At 38.4% G+C, this 25,558-nt stretch overlaps 1 protein-coding gene across 5 annotated transcripts in view; it reads left to right on the plus strand.

Moving 5' to 3' along the window:
* Positions 1-25,558, plus strand: part of LOC150078418 (actin-binding LIM protein 3-like) — a 528,875-nt gene that overhangs the window by 436,538 nt on the left and 66,779 nt on the right. For 4 of the 5 annotated variants that reach the window (XM_090384937.1, XM_090384935.1, XM_090384936.1 and 1 more), the window contains 3 exons: positions 3,025-3,122; positions 25,014-25,083; positions 25,212-25,249. In XM_090384937.1, coding sequence (XP_090241063.1) covers positions 3,025-3,122; positions 25,014-25,083; positions 25,212-25,249 — 206 coding nt within the window. The remainder of the gene's footprint in view (positions 1-3,024; positions 3,123-25,013; positions 25,084-25,211; positions 25,250-25,558) is intronic. The other variant, XR_016547624.1, reaches the window with a different exon arrangement.

The following is a 25,558-nucleotide window of genomic DNA, read 5'->3' on the forward strand; positions in this document are numbered from 1 at the left end:
GAAATATCCTGCATCTTATTTTCCATGCTGCGGCTCATTCCAATAGAAGCAGTGCAAGAATCACTTTCACCTCTGCCAGTGACTTCTGTTAATCTATTAGTCCTTGTATCCCCCCAATCTAGCAGTTTTCCGACCCACCTAATACTGCCTCGATAGCCTCAGCAAACATTCTTGCACCCTTTCTATTTAAGTGTATCCCATCCCTGTAGAAGCAGTCTCTCCTGTTAACAAGTACAGACCAGTCTGAAAAAAATTCTACCCCTTGAGCCTTGCACAGTCCTTCCAGGGCCGAATTGATCGACAGGGCTCTCATCATATACTCCCTCCTATCGTGTCTGGGCAGAATTGCAGTCACTTTCAAATTCAACCCTAATTCACGGCTTTTTTTCAACAGTGACCTGTACTTGTTAAGTAATTCCACCAGTCTCCTACTCTTAATATCATTAGTGCCAACGTGTACAACTATATCACCTTTTGTGCCCTTAAAAGATGATATCCGCACAACGTCATCAATCTTTGCCCCTGGCAGACATACCCTGGTCCTGTTCCACCTATCCTTTTTACAAAGCATGTTTCCTGTTTCCCTGACAATAGAGTCACCAACAACTACTAGTTCCTTTGAGACCAGCGCATTCTGCCTTGGAGGCTGCCGCTGTGTTGCGTGATGCCCAAGTGCAAGCTTTGGCGTTTGTGTGGGCAGCTGAGAGCTTGATGGGGGGCCACTCACTTTTAATCCTTCGAGGGTATCCACCCTGTCCTTCAAGCTCTCATATAGGCCCATAACAACGCTGAGTTGTCGCCTAATTTCCTTACATTCCTTGCATTGCGCACATACAAAGACAACCCCCATGGCAGTATCATGTCCCGTACCTGACTGCTCCACAAACATCAAGCAAATAGTGCATTTAAAAAGGCTGTGATTCAGAGGGCAACTGCCCCCCCTCCCCCCTCAGTTTTCCCCTGAGCCACAGCACTCCCATTAGCTTGAGCATTTTGCTTTACTGGTCTGGTCTGAGTCATGATTTCGATTTAATTTCAATTTCAGTACAAAATTAAAACCCTAAACTTGAATCCCAACACAGTTATGATGCTATATTTATGTTTCAGTATCGAGTGTTATCTACGAAATCCCTTTATATAACTTCCGTATCAAGTTAAGTATTAATTATTTATTTTTGCTAATTATTTATGTTACATAACCTAAGTCGTTATATGTATATAGTTAAAAGTACAATTTAATTGACAATGAAGTTCAACAAGATTAATAGATTTACTGATTAATTGACAATATTATATTATGTACTATACTATACTAAGCTTATGCTATCTAGTTCGAGATATTTTGTATCGCGTAACAATGGCGGCAAGTTACAAACGGTAAATATACGGACATTTAAGTATCGATTAACTTCCAAATCTCGCTGTCTCAATTCAGAATAGAACTATGACTAGCTACTTACAGAAAATATGTTCCACTCCTGCTATTTCACCGCTGTCCCCAGAAAAAGTTTTTAATTGAACTAATTAAAAATATATAACTATATAACTATTTTTCTCCATTCTTCTGAGGATATTATGTGGTTTTTGTAATTTTGGCATATCAGGGTATAATAGCAATATTTTTTTAGTCATTTCCGAGTTACGTAAACCTCAACTTACGTAAGAAGTCCTGGATCATATTTCTTGCATATGTTGGGGACTTACTGTGCATGAGTTGGAGATTATGATGCTGAAAGACGATATTTCTTGACATTAGATGTGAACTTGATTTGTAAAGCTCTACAAGTTCATGTGTAAATACTCAAGTCAGCTATCTTAAACATAAATACAATCAAGCAGCAACATGCACTTAAAGGCCAAACTAAAGATGACTAGTTTGGCCTTTAATGAATTAAATTAATGAAAATATTTAATACATTTATACCAGTCTTGTTTCTTTTATTTTCATTAGGATATATGTATGAAGGAAGGTTGTTCCAGTAAACAGAAGTTGAATGAATAAATGAGGAAGAAGAAAAGTTGGTTCTGTGAGTTTGAAGTTGGACAGTAAAAGGATGCTGACTGGTTGTAGTACATGTTCAGACTGCTTTGAAAGAGAGAGCTGGAATTATAGAAGCCAATTCAGAAGAACAGTGCCCATGGGAGTATCTATAGAAAAGGCATGCGGCAAAAACAGAGCATCTATGAAACAGAGTGGAGAGACTCTGTTAGAGATGATTCATTAATTAACCTAACTGTCCTCTTTTAATGGAATCTAGATGCCTGAAAGAGGTTTTGGAGGCACCACCTCAGATGTGAGAACAATATTCCATGGTAGGGCGGATTTGCGATTTGTACAGAGTGAACAGCTGTTCAGAAGAAAAGTAATGCCAGAGCACAAAAGAAAAAATCCAGTTTTTTAGACATAGAGGAAGCAATATTTGTAATGTTCTTACATGCCAAGACCGCTGTAGCCGAGTGGTTAGGAGAAGTTTCAAGCCCCTGACTGCTAAATACGGTCAGTCTGCCAACCTGCACTAGACCAGAGTGGCAGATTATGGTTGATTTCCCTCAACATGAATTGTTGAGGATGCTTCCATCCTGCAGTGGATTGATAATGGCCATAGTTTATTTTTATCTTTTATGCCAAGAGAGATTAGAAGTCAGGATAATCCCCAATAAAGATATATGATCTTGCCTAGAAATCAGTGTGTCATCTAAGATAAGCATAGGAGCAGAATCCTTTTTGCGAGATTCAGAAGAATAGTTCCTGTGGAAGTAACTGTAGAAAAGGCATGCAGCAAAAACAGAGCATCTATGATTCAGAGAGTGGAGAGACTCTGTTAGAGATGAGTCCTTAATTAACCTACCTAAGTAAACTAAAAAAATTAATGAGGGTGAAAAGATGGTTTTCCCTCTTGTAGCCCAGCATAAGTAATGTAATGTTTGTTTGTAATGTAATAAGTAATGTTTGTTTTCTAAGTAGAGTGTATGGCTGCATTTTATTATATAGATTAAAATGGAATGATATTTCATTTATTTCAGTTGTGTCTTCTTTGAGAACTGTGCCAAAACCTGGTTATGGTCTGGCTACTAAACCTCCGGGATTTTACCAAGGAAGAGAGAGTGGTCTTAGCTTTACAGTAAATGAACTTTAATTATATGTATTTAATTAGTGTACAATTTAATATATTTTAAGATTTACATTTTTTTTTAACAATTTTTTTTAAAATGTGGTTACTCAGAAGTGATTACTCTAATTTGTATTAACTTCACATACAAGTGCTCACTTAATACAGCAATTGAAATTAATATGCTGCATTCCTCTCAAGACATTTATGGAGGGAGCCATCATGTTGCTTTATTCAAAATCATTCAATACAGAATCTTTGGAAATATTTTTGTAAGCAGTGGCTAAATATGATTACAGGTAGTTCCCAACTTTACAAGTTAATTTGTTCCTAGTGCACACTCGTAAAGTGAAAACTTGTAAATCTGGAATTTATGTCTCATAGATAATGTTAAAAACAGGGGTTATGTTCTCAATAATGAAATTAGTTAGCTAATTAGTTTATGTTTAAACAATGATTGATTTATCCAAAGAAATGAAAACGTAGCCTGTAAAATCAAGCAAATTATAATTTAAAGAAATTATTTATGACTTACAAACGTTAAAGAATATTTATTCTTCATCATCATTGACTAAATGCACACTCGTTGATCACTCATTGTTGGGTTAGCACTCATTGTTGGTTTGTTGCACAAGGAGTCGACTTCTTCAGAAATGCTTCAAGAGGAATTTGTTTCCAAGATAATCTCTTCTCTTTTCTTTATAAATTTCACGATAATATGCATAAGCATTTTTTAATGGCATGCACAAATCGCAACTAACTAACACGATTCACACGGAGTAACAAGTTTACGAAGCTTAAAAAAAAGGAATGAAGAGAAGCTTCTGAAAATTTATTTATGTTTTTTGTATGATTGAAGATTGCAATGAAGGGGAACACATTTGACCATAATAACATAAAAACCCACGCAATTCCAGCTATCGGTATTTTCGCAAATGCAATAACATTGAGTTTACTGCCTGTTTATAATTGATTGCACTAACGGAAAAGCCCAATAAACCGGAAACTGCAAATTGTTTTTATTGTTTTATGGTCGTGACCTCCAGAAATGTGCATTTCCAAAATATCATAGAAAGAAAGAACAAAATTGATTCTTATAACAGATGTATGATGAAAGTGTAGTATGTTTTAATGATTTGAATTGGTAAGTAATACAATTTTCATTACAAAAAAGAACTTTTAGAGAGATAAATAGCTTAGTTATGCAGCGAAAATTTCAAGTTCCGAGGTCGAGGTCTTGACACAAATAACTAAAAAATAATGTGTTATTAGGTTCACATTATGATATTTTCACGATATGATGGTGTCTCTGGAACGGATTAATATTGTTTGTTTGTTTGTTTGTTATTTGGTTTTTAGGAGCATTAGAAACTAAGGCCATATTGCTCCGGGATATGCGGTGGTCATTCCCTGACCTTTCTGCATCCTCCGTATTTGGTGGTGATGGGCTCGAACCCCGGTCTAATCAGATTAATATTGTAAAGCAGGGTGCACTGTATTGTATAGCTATGCACGTGGTTTGAAATACAGTATTTATGAATGTTTAACATTCATTTTTTTCAATTAATGTTCATATTTTCGATTTTGTTGATACTTGAAAAAAACCCTGTAAACCCGGGAACTCGTAAAGTGAGAACTGCCTGTATTACAGTGTCATTGTCTCAGATTAAAGGAGTGAACAGATATTCACAATTTTTCTTCTTGACGGAGACTGTGTTTTACTGTCTCCGTCAAGAAGACAGTAAAACACAACATTATAACACCATACTGGTTCATGATATTAAAGTTGATATTACAAATTGATCTATAATAATGTATATATTGTCATGAGATTTGCATTCAGCCTTTCATTACACACCATATATTGCATTATTGCAATACTTTAAACAATTTAATTTTTACGTTCTTAAAGAATGAAAAAACAGAATTTTATTGATAACATATCTCTTTTGAATATTGTGGAAAGATGAGGGCAGTCAGTATTCTTTCTGTTCTACATATTCTTATTCTGTTTTTTCTTTTCTTTTTTTTTTTTTTTTGCAGGCTGTTGTAGAAAGAATACGTAGAATAAAAAGAACATTACCCATATACACAAAGTTTCTTCTGTTGTACACTATCGCTTTACTGTAGCTTGCCTGTTTTTAAAAAGTTTCTTGAATGGCATGAGGAGAGGCATAAAATAAAAATACTCTTATTGTTAGCTTGTGTGTATGTGTGCAATAAAATAATAATAATTATTATTATTATTTGATTGCACCAATAGATTTTGATTTTTTTATGGCCTCTATTTTCATTATTTCAGTGTCCCTCCCCTTTAAGTGGGATTTACTCAAAGAGGTTACTACCATCAAGGGTAAAGGGAAAGTTTTTGCTTTCGTAAAGGTGACTACGGTAGTCTGAGACAGTATTTAAATTCTATACGGTGGAACCAACTGATGATGTTACCAACAGCAAATTCAAAATGGGAGCATTCAAAGAATTAATCTTGGAAGCCACTAGGCTTTTCATACCAACAAAGAAATATTGTTAAAGATTTAGGCCTAAATGGATGTCAGATGAACTAATTAGACATTTGACAGAGAAGAAAAATGCATGGGATACATATAAATTAACATGTGACACAGAAGCCTATGATAGATATAAGCTGGTCTGTAACCAAGTTACAAAGGAGGTTAGGCAGGCGAAGGCAGATTACGAGAAATCTTTGGCAAAGGATGCAAAGAAAAACAGCAAAGAGTTCTTTACTTATGTAAACTCTAGAAGGAAGGGGATGAATCAGATTGGTCCACTTGATATTGATGGTTTAACCGTTGATGATCCTGCTCAGGTAGCTAACAAACTGAATGAATATTTTGCACCTATGAATATTCCCATCCCTGAATAACTCCTCATGGACACATGAGGAGTTATTCAGGGATGGGAATGCCAGAGGTGTATTCAACTCTGGCAGTAAGCTAGAAAATAACTGAGAGTAAAGTGGAGGAGAAATTGTAGAAGATAAACACAAGAAAGGCACCTGGGGTGGATGGAATTTATCCAGTTATATTAAAGGAGGCGGCAAAGGAAGTAAGCAAACCCTAAGTCATAATTATGAGAGCTTCCCTGGACTCAGGGGAGGTACCCATGGACTGGAGATGTGCAAATGTGACCCCAATCCACAAAGGAGGATCAAAGGGAGACCTGTTAGTTTAACTGCTGTTCCAGGAAAATTAATGCATAAGCATTTTTTAATGGCATGCACAAATCGCAACTAACTAACACGATTCACACGGAGTAACAAGTTTACGAAGCTTAAAAAAAAGGAATGAAGAGAAGCTTCTGAAAATTTATTTATGTTTTTTGTATGATTGAAGATTGCAATGAAGGGGAACACATTTGACCATAATAACATAAAAACCCACGCAATTCCAGCTATCGGTATTTTCGCAAATGCAATAACATTGAGTTTACTGCCTGTTTATAATTGATTGCACTAACGGAAAAGCCCAATAAACCGGAAACTGCAAATTGTTTTTATTGTTTTATGGTCGTGACCTCCAGAAATGTGCATTTCCAAAATATCATAGAAAGAAAGAACAAAATTGATTCTTATAACAGATGTATGATGAAAGTGTAGTATGTTTTAATGATTTGAATTGGTAAGTAATACAATTTTCATTACAAAAAAGAACTTTTAGAGAGATAAATAGCTTAGTTATGCAGCGAAAATTTCAAGTTCCGAGGTCGAGGTCTTGACACAAATAACTAAAAAATAATGTGTTATTAGGTTCACATTATGATATTTTCACGATATGATGGTGTCTCTGGAACGGATTAATATTGTTTGTTTGTTATTTGGTTTTTAGGAGCATTAGAAACTAAGGCCATATTGCTCCGGGATATGCGGTGGTCATTCCCTGACCTTTCTGCATCCTCCGTATTTGGTGGTGATGGGCTCGAACCCCGGTCTAATCAGATTAATATTGTAAAGCAGGGTGCACTGTATTGTATAGCTATGCACGTGGTTTGAAATACAGTATTTATGAATGTTTAACATTCATTTTTTTCAATTAATGTTCATATTTTCGATTTTGTTGATACTTGAAAAAAACCCTGTAAACCCGGGAACTCGTAAAGTGAGAACTGCCTGTATTACAGTGTCATTGTCTCAGATTAAAGGAGTGAACAGATATTCACAATTTTTCTTCTTGACGGAGACTGTGTTTTACTGTCTCCGTCAAGAAGACAGTAAAACACAACATTATAACACCATACTGGTTCATGATATTAAAGTTGATATTACAAATTGATCTATAATAATGTATATATTGTCATGAGATTTGCATTCAGCCTTTCATTACACACCATATATTGCATTATTGCAATACTTTAAACAATTTAATTTTTACGTTCTTAAAGAATGAAAAAACAGAATTTTATTGATAACATATCTCTTTTGAATATTGTGGAAAGATGAGGGCAGTCAGTATTCTTTCTGTTCTACATATTCTTATTCTGTTTTTTCTTTTCTTTTTTTTTTTTTTTTGCAGGCTGTTGTAGAAAGAATACGTAGAATAAAAAGAACATTACCCATATACACAAAGTTTCTTCTGTTGTACACTATCGCTTTACTGTAGCTTGCCTGTTTTTAAAAAGTTTCTTGAATGGCATGAGGAGAGGCATAAAATAAAAATACTCTTATTGTTAGCTTGTGTGTATGTGTGCAATAAAATAATAATAATTATTATTATTATTTGATTGCACCAATAGATTTTGATTTTTTTATGGCCTCTATTTTCATTATTTCAGTGTCCCTCCCCTTTAAGTGGGATTTACTCAAAGAGGTTACTACCATCAAGGGTAAAGGGAAAGTTTTTGCTTTCGTAAAGGTGACTACGGTAGTCTGAGACAGTATTTAAATTCTATACGGTGGAACCAACTGATGATGTTACCAACAGCAAATTCAAAATGGGAGCATTCAAAGAATTAATCTTGGAAGCCACTAGGCTTTTCATACCAACAAAGAAATATTGTTAAAGATTTAGGCCTAAATGGATGTCAGATGAACTAATTAGACATTTGACAGAGAAGAAAAATGCATGGGATACATATAAATTAACATGTGACACAGAAGCCTATGATAGATATAAGCTGGTCTGTAACCAAGTTACAAAGGAGGTTAGGCAGGCGAAGGCAGATTACGAGAAATCTTTGGCAAAGGATGCAAAGAAAAACAGCAAAGAGTTCTTTACTTATGTAAACTCTAGAAGGAAGGGGATGAATCAGATTGGTCCACTTGATATTGATGGTTTAACCGTTGATGATCCTGCTCAGGTAGCTAACAAACTGAATGAATATTTTGCACCTATGAATATTCCCATCCCTGAATAACTCCTCATGGACACATGAGGAGTTATTCAGGGATGGGAATGCCAGAGGTGTATTCAACTCTGGCAGTAAGCTAGAAAATAACTGAGAGTAAAGTGGAGGAGAAATTGTAGAAGATAAACACAAGAAAGGCACCTGGGGTGGATGGAATTTATCCAGTTATATTAAAGGAGGCGGCAAAGGAAGTAAGCAAACCCTAAGTCATAATTATGAGAGCTTCCCTGGACTCAGGGGAGGTACCCATGGACTGGAGATGTGCAAATGTGACCCCAATCCACAAAGGAGGATCAAAGGGAGACCTGTTAGTTTAACTGCTGTTCCAGGAAAATTAATGGAGGCACTGGTTAAAGAAGCATTGCAGGATCATCTAGACAAGACTTCAGTTATAGCTTGGACACAGGAACTGGACTGTTCACTTTGTGAACAGTCACAAAGGAACTGGATGCAAAGAATAACTTTGATATCATATATTTGGATCTTAGAAAAGCCTTTGATACTGTTGCACATGGAAGACTGCTGCACAAATTGGGGCAGTGTGGCATTGGAGGCAAATTGTTGCTATGGATAAAGTGATGGTTGAGTGGGAGAAGACAGAGAGTGGTAATCAATGGACACTGCTCTTCATGGACTAATGTTATTAGTGGAGTTCCTCAGGGTTCAGTGTTGTTTTCTGTATTTATAAATGATATTAATGATGGTGTATTAGGCTTAATGTCCAAGTTTGCAGACGATATGAAGGTTGGCAGGATTATTAATGACACTAATGACAGTATACTGCTGGAACAGGATCTTGAAAAGTTGAGCAGATGGGCTTAGAGGTGGCAAATGAAGTTTAACATTGACAAATGTAAAGTACTACATATGGGAAGCAGTAATCCCAGAGTAATGTATCAACATTATACCACACTGACAGTGGTAGAGAAAGAAAAGGACCTGGGGGTAATTGTGCAGATGGTCTGCAAGAGTAGCTCATGGTGTCTTGTCAATGATACACAGGAATTTTTCTAGCAGTGATAAGGAGCTGGTTATCCCCTTGTATAAGGCAATGGTCAGGCCACACCTTGAGTACTGTATACAGGTCTGGAGGCCTCATTTTAAGAAGGATGTAGAGCTGTTGGAATGAGTACAGAGAAGAGCAACAAGATTAGTGAATGGAACAAAGGGTTGCTCTTACAAAGAAAGGCTTAAGTTTTGCAAATTACAGTGTCTGGAGATTAGGCACCTGCGAGGTGATCTGATTGAGGTTGTATAAAGCCTTGAATGGTTTGAGCATGCAAGGTGCTGATGTGATTCTTTCTCTTGCTCAGAATAATCACCTGAGAGGGCATAAATTCAAATTGAGGAAAGACGGTTGTAGGATTGATGTGCGGAAGTTTGCCTTTAGCCAGCGGGTGGTTGATTGCTGGAACAAACTTACATCTGTCATAGAAGTTGATAGCTTAAAGAGATTCAAGGCAGAACTTGACAAACATTTTGAGCGAGTGGATGGGTGAAATAAGGGTTTTTTTTTTTTTGTTTGGGTGATGCTATATAAGCTTGCTTTCTTGCATCGTGTTCCTTTGCTAATGCTAAAATGTTAATGATGAGAAGTATTTGGACATCTCCTCTATGAATATTTGTTGTCCATCAGAATTCCCTTGCACCTGTGTGTGTTGTCTCAGACATACAAATATAAATTTTGTGTGTCTATCTGTTCAACGGTAGTAATATGTGAGGAGCCAGCATGGGTCCTCACATATTACTGCTGTTGGATCAGACCTTAATGACTATAAGTGTGGGATGGTGGCTGGATGTCACATCAGTAACCACTCTACCTGCATCTGCAGTTTATAAGAACCTCCCACAATCCACTCTGGCAGACTGTTGGTGATGCTTCAGCAAATAGATCTGAATATCCTTGCAAAGTTACTGATGTATTAAATTAACCAAAAACTGTAATAGTACTAGTAATGGTAAATGATGCAAGAAATCAAGCTTATATTGCATTGGCAAACCTCTATGAATATTTGCCCAATTTTCCTAAGTCTTGTTGAAGTAGCTCACCCTGATTGCTGTTGTTAACACCTTGCCAACCTTTGTATGATGAAATACCTGTATTATGTATCAATATATATTTTTAGCTTGCATCAGATTTTATTTTGTAATTCCCTTCCCCTCAGCCTATTTAACTAAATTATTCTACCTTTATCTGTTGCTTGCTATTCCTTTACATATTGAACTAATTACATTTGCTTTGTAGTTCCCTCCCCTCTAATTGACTTACTTACTAATTCAGTCTATAATTTGATTTAATTCATCATATCAGATAGGATATTCTCATTCTTTCTATCTATCTTCCGCCTTTAATTCTTCCTTTTTCTTCTATCCTTCTCTTACTAGTTTTGGCATTTTGTGTAATTTACACCTCCATCTGCCTTCTTTTCAACAGTTTTATTACTTCTACCACATATGGCTAATAATAATAATAACACCATATGGCTAATAATAATAATAACACCATATGGCTAATAATAATAATAACACGGTTTCGCTCTAACACAATTGATAAAGTGCGGCAATCCTCGCACAACACGGTACTTATATAACATGGTTTCACTCTAACACAATTAGAGAATTGTGGCAACCTCGCATAACAAGGTATTTTTGAGCTTTTGTGTGAGGAAAACTGCTATTATGTTGGATGTAATTTTTCAACATTTCCATTCTTTTTTGTGAATTCCCACTTTTGGCTCATTAATCGTTATGCAAAAAAAAATTATTCGGAAATCCCCGTGTTAGGTTCTATGCTATTGAACTTGTGCTTGTTGATCTGGTGGAAAAATCTAGATTTCAAAGTTTTATTACTATTGGATAAGTACCAGGCATCCAAAAGATTTAAGCCATCCAATCTAATAGAACTAATGTTCCTACCACCTAGTACAACTTCTTTAACTACATTAAGGTATTATATCTACCTTTGAAACTCATTACATCAGAAAATCGTTACAGTGAAATTTGGAAAAAATTGATTCTGAATTGAATTGATGGAAAATTGAAGTGATGCAGGAATGGAAACATTTTTCAATTGTGGACTGTATCAGAAACATAGCTTTATTGCTCAAAGAAGTAAAACTGTCAACATTAAATGTGCGCTGGAAAAATGCATAGGCAGTGTCAGTTCATTCAGGAAATATGGTCGAACCAACAGTAAACAAAATCTGTGCAATAGTAGAACCTGCTAAGTTGGTAGGAGGAGAAGGTTTTGATGATAATACTACTGAAGCCCTCGTGGGTAGCATACTTGGTAGAACCGCTGTCATTCCCACGTTGGATAGAAAAGACCTAAGTTCGAATCCCGTTGATGATGGGAGGAATTTTTATGGGTCTTTTCACAACGTGGCTGAGAGTCGGTCTCAGGTGAGGGTCACATGGTGTTTTTTCCCTGAATGCAATTTGAACAAACAGAGCAACATAGCCTTAGTCGGCAAAGCTCCTAAAAAAAAAAAAAGAAGATATGATTACTGAAGTCGTTCAATAATTACTGGTAGAAGAAGAGGCTGGCGAAGAGGATTTGGTAGAAATGGCATCAGAGGCAAATCAATTCAGAGGATGACAGCACAAATCTGAACTTCCAAATTTTAGACTAAAATATATGGAAAGGCATAAAGTTAGCCGAGCAATTAGAATTGTATTTTTTAAATTCAGATTCTTTGACTGAAAGGAGCCCAAAGTTCAAAAGTGAGCTTCAGAAAAGCTGTTCCATGCGATGAAATTACAAAGATCTATCAAGCAAAAGCAAACAAACCCAGATTACTGTTTTTTTAAAGAGAGCAGAAGATACACAAAATCTAGAATGGTGTATTTTTGTCAGTTTTGTTAACATTTTGTTAGCTCTTGGAACATAACCCCTTTTTTGTACTGGTTCTTAGTCCCATATAACACGGTTTTGCACTAAACAAGATTTTTTTTTGGAACTTGACTATTGTGTTGTACGAGGGTTACCTGTATATATATATATATATAGACTAGGTTAAATTATTGAATATACTAGGAGGACAGGAGTGGATTGGAAAGACAGAAAAATGATTAGTAGAATAATTGGGACAAAAAAATTAATAGTTAGAGTAGGACAAGGGTAACACCTAAGTAGATCTACATCCTTCTTAAAATGAAGCCTCCAAAGCCTGAGCTACTCAAGATGCAGCCTAACCATTGCCTTATACACCAATGAGCCAAAACATTATGACCACCTACCTAATATGATGTTGGTCATCCACGTGCAGCCAAAACAGCTCGTACCCAGTGAGGCATGGATGCTACAATATTCCTAAATGTGTCTTGTGGTATCTGTTACCAACACGTAGCCAGCGGATCCTTTAACTCCTGTAAGGTCCGTGGTTGAAATGCTGCAGATCAGAGTTGCTGTTCCAAAAAAACCACAGTTGCTCAATGGGATTGACGTCTGAGTAATTTGGAGGCCAGGGCAATACCTAGAAGTCTTCCTCATGTTCCACAACCCAGTCTCGAACAATCCAGGGTGTGCGGCATGGCACGGCACATCCTGCTGAAAGACGGCACTGCCAGAGGGGAAGACTGTTGCCATGAAAGGGTGTACCTGGTCAGCAGTGATGTTTAGGTAAAGTGTAAAGTGTGTTGATGTGTAGCTGCACCGGTGGTTCCCCCATCTCTGCATTGCTTACATTGTGGGTGTGCCAGTTTGCTGGAGAAGCCAGAGATTTAAAAGTGTGTGGGTATTGAATTTGTGTTATGTCATGTACCGTCGTTCATCTGGTCGTTTAGCTGCTAGACCCCTGCTGAGGCCCAACGTTGCCCCATTTACGCCCTGTGGAGGCAGACCAGGAACCTAGTAGACTATTTTTACTCTGGCAGGTTCTGCCACCTAATTTCCTGAGATTTCAGTGGCTAGGACCTAAAAAAAAAAAAAAAAAAAAAAAAATCTTTTATATATATATATATGAGTATATACATATACACACGCACATATAAAAAAATATATGTGTGTGTAATATGTACATATGGGCGTGTCTTCAATTGCGCGGAAAAATATTGCTTAGATGTAAGAAGGCCGAAAGTGGGCGTAGTTAATTTGGAGTTGTTTAAAGTTTTGGTGTGGGGGCATACACTTGCATAAAGATAGAGGGGGAGGAGACTGCAGACTTGGGGAGTAAGGCAGAAGTATGGGGACAATACAGTAGGCAACCCCAGTAGATCACTGAGGCATTGATGTTTAGGTAGGTGGTAGATGTCAGAGTGCCTGGCACATGGATGACTGGACACAGGGTATCCCAGCAGAACATCGCCCAAAACATGACACCACTGGCTTGTTTTCATTCCACGGTGCATCCAGGTGCCATCACTTCCTCAGGTAAACGACGCACATGTACCCGGCCGTCCACATGGTGCAACAGGAAACATGATTCATAGGACAAGACGACCTTCTTTCAATCACTCAAGGTCCAGTTTCGATGCTCGCATGACCATTGTAGGCACTATCGCTGGTAAACCGTGGTTAGCATGGGCACTCAGAGTGGCCTGCTGTGGCTACACACCCCCATTTTCAGCAGGGTTTGATGTACTGTGTGTTGTGACACATTACTCCCATCACCAGCATTCCAATTACCGGAAACTTGCACCACAGTCGCCCTTCTGTTGCCACATACCATCCGGTAGAGCCTTCGCTCACCTAGAGCATCGATGAGCTGTGGTCGTCCAACACCTCACCGGTGGTTCGTGGGTTTCTCCTCCTCGGGCCACTTTCAGTAGGTACTAACCACGGCTGACCATGAGCATCACACCAGCTGTGTCGTTTCGGATATGCTCTGACCCAGTCATCTGGCCATTACAGTTTGGCCTTTGTCAAACTCACTTAAGTCCGCTGCCTTTCCCATCTGAAGAACAAGAGTAACACTGATTAACAGAGCTCAGTATCAGGTGTTTTTTATACCGTGTCCCGAACCATGACTTAGTTCACCTGCAGTTGCTTTGATTTGCATAACGACTCGCTGGTCATAATGTTTTAGCTCATCGGTGTACAATGGAATAATCATTTCCTGTATACAGAAAAGTTCCTCTATATCATAGACAGAACAATGTGAACTATTTCCTGGCAGCCTGTCTGCATGGCTTGAAAACTTTATATCTGACTGCACAATTACCCTCAGGTCTTTTTCATTTTCTACTGTCCTGAATGTAGTACCACATAGCTGGTATGTTAATCTGGGATTACTGCTACCCAACATTTAATATTAACACTGACAACTGCATTGTTAAACATTTAACATTGTTTAACAGTGTTAACCTTGCAGTTGTCTGACAACTGAAAGGTTGTTTGTTGTTGTTGTTGTTTGTTATTTGGTTTTTAGGAGCATTAGCAACTAAGGCCATATTGCTCTGGGGATATGCGGTGTTTATTCCCTGACCTTTCCGCATCCTCCATATTTGGTTGTCAGGCTCGAACTCCGGTCTAATCGAGAAGCATGTGCTACGCACTGCTGCTCCTGCCCACCTGGTTACAGAGGCACCCAACTGCAAGGTTCTGCATTTATAAATGTTAAACTTAAACTGCCATTTCTCAGCCCATTTACCTAATTTTTTTTTATCTTGTTTCAGTAGCTTATTCCTATTACTGTCATTAACCTCCCTGCCAACCTTCGTATCATCTGCAAACGTAGACATTGAATCTGATATAATTTCATCAATATCATTAATAATAGAAAACAACAGTGGGCCCAGCACTGAACCTTGGGAAAACCCCACAAATGACATTAGTCCATGAAGAGCAGTGTCTTAATAACCACACTCTGCCATCTCTCATTCAGCCATCCTTTTATTCAGAGCAGTAACTAGCCCTTAATGCCACACTGCTCACTAGGGAACAATTTTCGCAGAGTGTTTATTTAGATTTTAGCAAGGCATATGGTGTCTTATTGATGATTTATCAAACAGTATCCTCTAGTGATAAAGAGGTCATAATTCCACTGTACAAGGCAATTCTAAGACAGCATTTGGAACACTGTATCCAAATATTGAGACTTCATCTGAAAACAAAAAAAATAATAATAAAATAAAATAAACTTCTTAAAAGAGTCCAAAGAGGGGTAACTCACATGGTGAGTTCGGCAAAAGGGTGACCATATGAGGAAAGACTTCTATTATGTGGGCTACACAGTTTGGCAACCAGGCACCTCAGAAGTGACCTGATTGAGGTTTATCAGCCACTGAGAGGAGTTAGTAAAATGAATGAAAGTGGAATTTTCACTGTTAGAAAGAATTGACTTAGGCACAACTAGTGGTTATCTGTGATGATTGGTATTATATGCGCTCTTGTTAAATGCCATAGCACTGGTATTTGAAAGTTTGAAGAGCTGCTGTTTAAATTCTGAAAGGCATGGATGCAGGGGACTTTAATTAGGTAGCGGGGGGGTTTGGCACACTGATTAGTTTTATCCAATTTTGGGACAAAATATCATCTTATTGAAAAGATATAGATTTTTAAAGACTTTGAGGTTTAATTATTAAAGGAATATACGTAGGCGCCTCCGTAGCCAGGTGGGAAGGAGCAGCAGTGCATAGCACACGCTTCTTGATTAGACCGGGGTTCGAACCCGTCACCACCAAATACGGAGGATGTGGAAAGGTCATGAAATGACCACTGCATATCCCGGAACAATATGGCCTTAGTTGCTAATGCTCCTAAAAACCAAATAACAAACAAACAAAGGCTTATACAGCCACTGTTATGTGTATATATATATAAAAAAAAACGTTTGTCAAATGGAGTCAGATTCACACAGGGGTGGTCTCACAAGGTGATGAAATTTGTGGTGTGGAACTGGAGGATGTTGCAGATTTTATGGATTTTAAAAAAAAGGAGTCTAATGTTAGTAGAGAGACCACTAAGTCGGCAAATTTCACACGTAAATTGAGGAAGTCTGAATTCTATACATAAGCTAGAATTTCAGGATCAAAATGTATCACAAGGAAAATTGTCAAAGGGTGTAAGCAGAGAATCTTCTGAAGCTTTGGTCCCCGGAGGTCTGGGTGAGAAAATGATGGAATGGGAGGAGGTTCTCTTGGGTAACACTGTCATATTGACAGAATTGGATAGTGAGAATGATAGGGATGATGAAAGTACTACACTTTTGACATCATTTAGATATGTGACTATCCCATCGAAACATGGCATCAAAGGCGAAAATGCTTTGGTGGGGAAGAAAGTTCAGTTGGATCACTCTGTTCATAGTGCAGTAGGTTGCTTGCTTTAAGAAGAAGCAATAGGAGAAAAGTTAAGATCAATACTTCTGAGAATGATTCCGATGAGGAATTAAGTAAAGTTAAGAAAAATGTTCAGAATGATATGGAGTTGACCAAGGAAAATAAAATTACTTCAGTAAAAATTAAGATAGGAAATGACACTGAAGCAAGTATTTTGTTGTGTTCAAAGGGAATTGGGAACAAAAACACTATGCAGCACTTCAGTGACAGTCACGTGTATTTCAGCCAGGTGGATAAACGAAGCCATGCTGAAGCTGTTAATGACCAAGGAGAGGATAGCAAGTTGGAAAGAGAAACAAGGTCGCAAAGCAAACTGAAAGATGACGAAGACCTTCAAGTAGAGGCAAATTATGAAATAAACAGGACAACAAAGTTAACGGAAAATATTGACCCAACCCTCCTGGATGGCCCAGTGCTTCAACAGCGTCTGACCCTTCACATCCAACTAGAAAACATAATGAGAATCCAGCAGCCAAATCACCGCTACACTACATGAACAGACAGTCTTATTGAATGTGAGGCAGAAAAAAATGCAGCAAGATTAGAAGCATCTCTTGATGGTAGGGGAAACCAAATGCTACGGCATACCCCTACTTACACCAGCGTACTGAGGAATCTGGCACAAAACTCCACATTCACCTCAAAGCAATCACTGCAGAAGACAAAAGTGCTCCTTCCAAAATCCTTATAGTCCTGAAGCCTGCTACAAAGGATGCTCCTAAGATGAGTGAAGAAATTAAGACCCAGTTATAACCAACTTGAGTGGAGACCTTAAAACAACCAAAATCAAATCGATTAGGAAACCAGAAATACCGGCTTAATAATTGAAACAGAGACCAAGGAGGACCAGCTCACATACTGACTAATACAAGAATCAAATCACTAGGGCTGGTAACTGAGACACCCAAAAAGAGAGGACCCTCAATCATCATTTATGTCAACAAAGAACTCACATCAGACAAACTCAAGGATGAGCTTTTCTACAGGAATTTGTAGAATCATTTCCCAGACCATGAAGCAGAAACCCTAGGCTTTCCAAAATATCAGGTGAAAACTATAAGTGAAAATGCCATAAACTGGATTGTAGAGCTTGTTCCCTCAGCATGGCCCATAATTAGCAACTAAAATAGGATATACATACAATGGGGAGACTGCTTCAGAGGGCATGTAGCAGTCACCGAATATTTTAAGTGTTGCTGTTTTGGCCACACTATGCATACATGTGCTCAGGTTGTTTTTACCTGTGGCCATTTTACCGAACAAGGGAATGACTTCAACTCCTGCCTGAATAAGTCCACAGCACCTGTCTGGGCCATCTGTAAGGCCCAGCAGATTCAGCATAATCATTCGATCAGGGACAGTAAGTGTCCTATCTATCTGAAATTTAAGAGTATACACCAAACCATACCCGATAATGGGGACGCTGCCTAAAAAGTTCAACAATAAAGAGTTAAAATTTTTCCAAGTAAGTGCGCAGTCGTGGAACAGATTAGAATAAGGGTGGATGAGGAGAATTGTGACATGATAATGTTGCAAGAACCCTATACCCATAACAAAAAGGTAAGGGGATACCCTATTGCATATAAAATAATACAAAAGGAAAGAACACCCCCTGGGCTGCCATCGTGGTGTGAAACCTGAATGACACTGTTACGAGGATAGACCATCTCTGCACAGCCTGGGCTGTTGTTTTTTTTTTTTTTTTTTTTTTTTTTTTTTTGTAGTTATTGGCGCATCGGCTTCTGTGGCCATAGTGCACCTCCCAAGGTTTTTTGCAGTATTTTGATCCAAGCTCGAGGCGGGATTCGAACCTGCGACCTTTGGGTTGATCTCTGGCCTTAACAGTGATCTGTTACACCCACAAAGAAAACCACGCGGAGATGGGGGAAACCCCTGGTGCCATTTGACACGAACACACTTTACTTTACACTTTACCTTTGGGTTGCCAGGCAGTCGCTTTACCCACCCGGCTAGCCCGGTCAGCCTGGGCTGTGTGTATGCATCTGATCACCCCCCTTGGGGGAGCTCTACGCCAGCGACTAGATACCTCCAAACAGCCCAGCTGGAACTCCCAAACCAGAATATTGTAATTTGTGCTGACTTAAACTGCCACTCTCAGTTATGGCACAGTGACAGATGATCATCTTGGGACTCAATGGCTGATGCATGGGTGCATTTTTGGCCAAGTCAACCTTACCATTATCAATCTGTCAAATAACCCTGCAAAGTTCTCAAGCACCCTGTGGGAGGCCACCATTTATGTCACCCTCACCACTAGATTGGAAAGTCTGACAGGTGTGGACAACTTCTGGCCACAGAGTGATTACCTTAGAGATGAGACACTCCATTTCATGCATCCCAATTCAAAGACAGCTTTTGCATAGGTATGCTATTAATAAAGCAGACTATGCACCATTCCGTGAAGCCAGCACTGTCCCTTTGTGGTGCCTGGAGTTGCAAACACTTTGATGTGAAATCAATCACAAAAGGAAGACATTCCAGTGGGCCCGAAGGTCCTGGCCTGAGGCGAAGGTTGAGGTGCTCCCCCAACAACATAGACGAATGTGAAACGAATACACTGCTTTCATTTGGAAGTAAAAGATGAAATCTTGGGAGGACCTCGTTTTCACGATGGGCAATGTGAATCCCTGGGAGATGGTCTACAAAGTGACCACCAACAAACTCTGCAGGGGTGAAGTATAATCCCAACAACTAAATTACCAGACGGCACAATGACAACAACCTTGCAAAGCACCATAAATAATATCCTCAACTCTATTTTCAAGCAGATGACCACCCCAACCACCCAGCACTTTTTGAGCACTTACTGCATAACAGACCAGTCGCCCACTATAACAATGCAGGCCTACAATCACCAAACCAGTATGGATTTAAAGAGGGCTTCTCCACTGTGGATGCACTGAAAAGCATTATCTCTGCTGCAAGAAACTCCATCAAAAAATATTTCCTGATGATCTCAGTTGATTTTGCTGGGGCATTTGACTCACTTTGGTGGCCAAGCATGTTTGGAGACTCTTTACAGCCAACCTGCCACAAAACCTTTACTGTTGCATCAAGGACTATCTCTCACACAGAAGCATAACAGTTAAAGCACCACACAGCTTGGTTTCCTGGGATTCCCCCAAGGTTCAGTCCTGGGGCCCGTCCTATGGAATATAGTACTAGACAGCTTTCTAACCATGAACTCACAAGATGTTGCTTCCCAGGCATTTTTTTTAATTTTTTTATTTTTATTTATGTAAACCCCAAACACGAGAGGTATTAGAACCTATAGTACTTAGTACAGTGCTTGGGTTGGAGGTTGAAAAGACGGAAGAAGTTATTTGTTGACGTTGGACTTGAACTTCTGTAGACTGTAATTTTCAGGAAATACGTATGAAGGAAGGTTGTTCCAGAAAATGGCAGTTTAATGAATAAGCGAGGAAGCTGAAAAATTGGTTCTGTGAGTTTGAAGTTGGACAGTAAATGGATGTTGGCTGGTGGCTGCAACTGGTGGACTGTTTTGAAACAGAGAGTGGGAATTATAGAAGCCAATTCAGTAGAACAGTGCCCATGGAAGTATCTGTAGAAGAGGCATGCAGCAGAAACAGTACGTCTACGAGACGGAGATTGAAGAGACTCTGTTAGAGATGAGTCATTAATTAGTCTAACTGCCCTCTTCCGAATGGAATCTACAAGCCTGAAAGAAGTTTTGGGGGCACCGCCCCAGATGTGGGAACAATATTCCATGGTGAGGCGGATTTGCGATTTATACAGAGTGAGCAGTTGTTTGGAAGAAAAGTAACGCTGAGAGCAAAAGAGAAAACCAAGTTTTTTAGATGCAGAGGAAGCAATATTTGCAATGTGCTTGTGCCAAGAGAGATTAGAAGTCAGGGTAATCCCCAAAAGAGATATATCATTTTGCCTAAAAATCGGAGTGTCACCAAAAATAAGCATAGGAGCAGAAGAATCCTTTTTGCGAGGTATAAGACAAGACTGAGTTTTAGAAGGGTTGAAATCAACTAAGTTGTCTTTTCACGACTGGAGAATTACCTGAAGATCGACATTTAAGGAAATGGTAGCAGATTTTCGAGAAGTTGAAGCTGATTGAGCAGGGCAAGGTTTCTCAAAATGGAAAGTGGAATGCAATGTGCTATCATCAGCAAAACTATGAATAGGATTTCCAGTCAATGGAAGAAGGTCATTAATATACAAGAGAAAAAGAGTGGGGAGAAAAAACTGACCCTTGGGGGATTGGTTGGTTATTAGGATTTTTATGGCACATTAGCATCTAAGGCTATAATGCGCCAAGTCTAGAGGTATAAGATAAAAATATATAAGAAATATGTAAAAATATACAATAAAATAACATATGCCATAAACACAGTTATAATGTGTTAAATATTGAAGAAATCTAAATAAAACTATATAGATTAATTAGTTGTAAAAACTTGAGTGCATCTGACACATTGTTGTCGTCCGATAAAATCTGCCTGAGTGTATAAGGCTCAGACAAATGGGTAAAACATAAACAGCGTTCATTATTATAAAAAGTACATTCTACTAAAATATGACGGATAGTTTAAATTGCTTTACAATGTCTACACACAGGACAATCATCAGCCCTCAGCAAATACGAATGCGTCAGGTGAGAATGTCCTATGCGTAAATGAGCAAGAACTACTTCCTCCCGACGAACCCTGCGCTGACAAGAATGCCAATGCATTATTACAGGCTTAATTTCATTCAGCTTGTTGGTAGGGCACCCATTCCAAGCTTCTTGCCAACGTACGCATAATTTTTTGTGAATTAGTTGCTTGCAGTCTGTATAGGGGACTGACAAGCGGATACTACTTTGTGACATTGCTGATTTGGATGCTGCATCAGCCAAATCATTGCCTCTAATACCAACATGGCTAGGTATCCAGCAAAAGCTGGATACCTAGCCAAGCAAAAGCTGGATCCAGCGAAGTTTAACTTTATTAATCAGTCCAAACTAGAGTTTGAACAGGCTAAGAGTAGAAAACTTGCTTCTTGCCCTAATGGTAGCCGAGCATTCTGGTCTCTCGTCAGAGCTATTGGCCGCAACTTTTGCCCACCTCTGTCCAAACCAGATGGTTCTGTTGTCCTTCAGCCAAAGATAAAGCTGACCTGCTAGCATCCCATTTTCCTTCCAACTCAAGTATTAATGATCTTGGTAAAACACCTCCCACCATTCCCAACATGCTCCATTCAATGCCTCCTGTGGTCTTCCGTCAAAAGGATGTCAGAAGGATTTTGACGAATCTTGATGCTATGAAAGCTCCAGGTCCCGATGGTATTTCTCCACTTGTTCTCAAAACCTGTGCTCCTGAACTTACTCTTATTCTTTACCGCCTTTTTTTACTTTCTTATTCCAAAGGTGTTTTTCTTCTGCTTGGAAATTTGCTCATATCCAGCCAGTTCCCGGGGTGGATAGGATCTATCCAGTTATATTAAAGGAGGCAGCAAAGGAAGTAAGGAAATCCTTAGCCATAATTATGAGAGCTTCCTTGGACTCAGGGGTGGTACCCATGGACTGGAGGTGTGAAATTCTATCACTAATTCACAAAGGGGATTCAAAAGGTGACATAAGTAACTATAGACCTGTTAGTTTAACTTATGTTTCGGGGAAAATAACAGAATAACTGGTTAAAGATGGATTACAGGATCATCTAGACTTAACTTAACTTGACTTAACTGCAGTAACAGTTGAGACACATCATGGGTTTGTTAAAGGGAGGACTTGTCTGACCAGTTTGAGTGGATACTATGATGTGGTCACAAAGGAACTGAATGCCAAAAATAATTTTGATATCATATACTTGGATTTCAGGAAAGATTTTCATTCTGTTGCTCATGGAAGGCTGCTGTACAAACTGAAGAGGCATGGCATTAAGGGTAAGTTGCTACAATGGACAAATGGATGGTTGAGTGGGAGACGACAGAGTGGTAATCAATGGACACTGCTCTTCATGGACAAATGTTATTAGTGGTGTTCCCCAATGTTCGGCCCATTGCTGTTTTGTATATTTATCAATGAAATTGATGAAGGTATATCAGGTTTAATGTCCAAGTTTGCAGATAATACAAGGGTTGGCAGGGTTGTTAATGACAGTAAAGACAGTATGCTACTCCAGCTGGATTTAGATAAGTTGGGAAAATGGGCTGAGACGTGGTAACTGAAGTTTAACATTGACAAATGCAAAGTACTGCTTATGGGTAGCAATAACTGAAGATAAACGTACCAACAGTGTGGAACTACACTCAGGGAAGTGGAAATGACCTGGGGGTAATTGTGCAGTCAAATATGAAGTATGCCGTACAGTGCAGACAGGCTGCCAGGGCACATGGAGTCTTGTCAATGATATTATCCCCAGGGGCTCACATCTGGTGAGTATGGGCTTGGCACACCCAGGGTCCTGAGCTGGATATCATCATTCTTATCTTTCTTGGTGATTCCCTTCTACTTCTCTCTCTCTCTCTCTTTCTCTCTCTCTCTCTCTCTCTCTCTCTCTCTCTCCGGGTAACTCAAGAATTTTTTTTTTTTTGGCTGGTGCAGCATAAGCCTCAGCCTTCCTTGCACCAAATAGCTGCTAATAATAATAATAATAATAATATAGGAATTTTGCTAGCAGGGACAGGGAGGTGATTATCCCATTATACAAGGCAATGGTCAGGCCACACCTAGAGTACTGTGTACAGGTCTGGTGGCCTCATTTTAGGAAGGATGTAGGGTAGCTAGAATGAGTGCAAAGAAGGGCAACAAGATTGGTGAGGGGAACAAAGGGGTGCTCTTACTAAGAAAGTGCTTAAGTTCTGCAAATTGCAGCACCTAGAGAGTAGGCATCTGCGACGTGATCTGATTGAGATGTATAAGGCCTTGAATAGGTTGAGCAAGCTGAATGCTAATGGGATTCTTCCTCTTGCTCAGATTAAGAACCTGAGGGGACACTTCTTCAAACAGACCTCTGAGGTTGGGTATATTCATATTGTAGTTTTAAATGTTTTCCACCAACCTTATGTAGAAATAAAATACAACGAAAACGAAAACTGGAATCTTGATAACTATGTATTCATAATAAATTAAATTTGTCTGTATTTACAATAAATTAAATTAAACTTTACATCTAAAATATAGTTGTAAAGTTAAATTTATTGTAAATACAGTCAAATATAATTTATTATAAATACATAGTTATCAAGATTCCAGTTTTTGTTTTCGTTGTGTTTTATTTCTACATAAGGTTGGTGGAAAACATTTAAAACTACAATCGAGGGGACATTGTTTCAAATTGAGGAAAGACAGCTGTAGAATAGATGTGCGGAAATTTGCCTTTAGCCAGCGAGTTGATTGGTGGAACAGACTTCCATTTTTTGTAGTGAAAGGTGATAGCCTAAATAAATTTAAGGCTGAGCTAGACAGGCATTTGGATCAAATGGAGGGGTGAAATGGGAGGGTTTTTTTTTCTTTTGGCTGATGCTGCATAAGCTTCCTTTCTTGTATTGTATTGTATGCCTCTGTTAATCCTCATAAACTGTGTTAAAATTATTCTTTACTTCCAGTTTTTTTTTAACAACCTCATAATAGCTTATCAGAATTAATAATTTCTTCTTACCAAGCCCATGCTGCATTTGTTCTTTTAGTAATTTTATTCCTGTCAAAATGATCCTGTAAGATATCCTCAATCTTAAGAGATTCCATTTCTCAAGAACTTAACTAGAATGACCTATTTCATCCATGGAGTCAAGTCACCTTTGTAGACATTTGTGCATCCCCAATCTGATGAGATTTAACATGGGTTCAGAGATGTGTGAATTATAATAGACAGTAGTTTAAGAACCATCTTTAAGCTTCCCTCCTGATAAATATCATCATATTCTTGTGTCGTATTATGTGTAGAAATTTCTTTTCTGATTATTTTGGGGAGAATGTTGCCAGAGCAATCCTAGTCGATCAGTATGGGTCAGTCCATTTCTTCTAGTGTTCATATACATAAAAAAATTATTTATTATTTTATGTTATATAATTTATTTTTAATAAGATTCTTTGCTTGTTGTTCAAATTAAATTAAATTGAATTGTAATTTATTTGGTAAGATATACTTAACTTTTTGTAGAAATTTTTTTAGTGTGCACACACACACAAGCGCGCATGTGTGTGTGTGTGTGTGTGTGTGTGTGTGTGTGTGTGTGTGTGTGTGTGTGTGTGTGTGTGTGTGTACCTATCTTCTATTTTTTTAGGTGGGTGATCTCTCATTTGGTAAACTGGAGAAAACACAAAGCTCAGAATTCAGTAGTGGCAAATCAGATAGTAAGTATACTGAATTGCTTTAATTTTTATTATTTTTTCAAGCATGTTTTATGGCTGAAAATTCATGCTTGCATTTGAGTGGGAGAAACTTGTACAGAATAATTAACACAAAATTTATTTATTTCCAGTTTCTACATTTTCTGACCAAACTGATAGACCAGTTCTGGTGAGTATTTTAATGTAAGCCATAATTTGCATTTATTTCAATTATTTTTGATAAAATTATTTTAGTACTGTATTTTTGCTGTTTGCAGTGTTGACAAATGGTCCTTGAGGTTGCCACAGACATTCTCTCAGATATGCCAGAGCTTTTAGACTCAGATATGCTACCTGGGAGTCTAAAACGCTGATGGAACTGATATTCGGGTGACACTCAAGTCAAGTGGACCCAATTTCGGCGAAGTCCGGACGGTCTATGACAGCCAAATCCTCTGCTTGCACGTTCACGATGGTGGGACTGTTAGTAATCCTGGGT

Source organism: Mastigoproctus giganteus, chromosome 11 (genome assembly GCF_048544385.1).
Source record: "Mastigoproctus giganteus isolate SK-2022 chromosome 11, ASM4854438v1, whole genome shotgun sequence".
Classification (NCBI taxonomy): Eukaryota; Metazoa; Arthropoda; class Arachnida; order Uropygi; family Thelyphonidae; genus Mastigoproctus; species Mastigoproctus giganteus.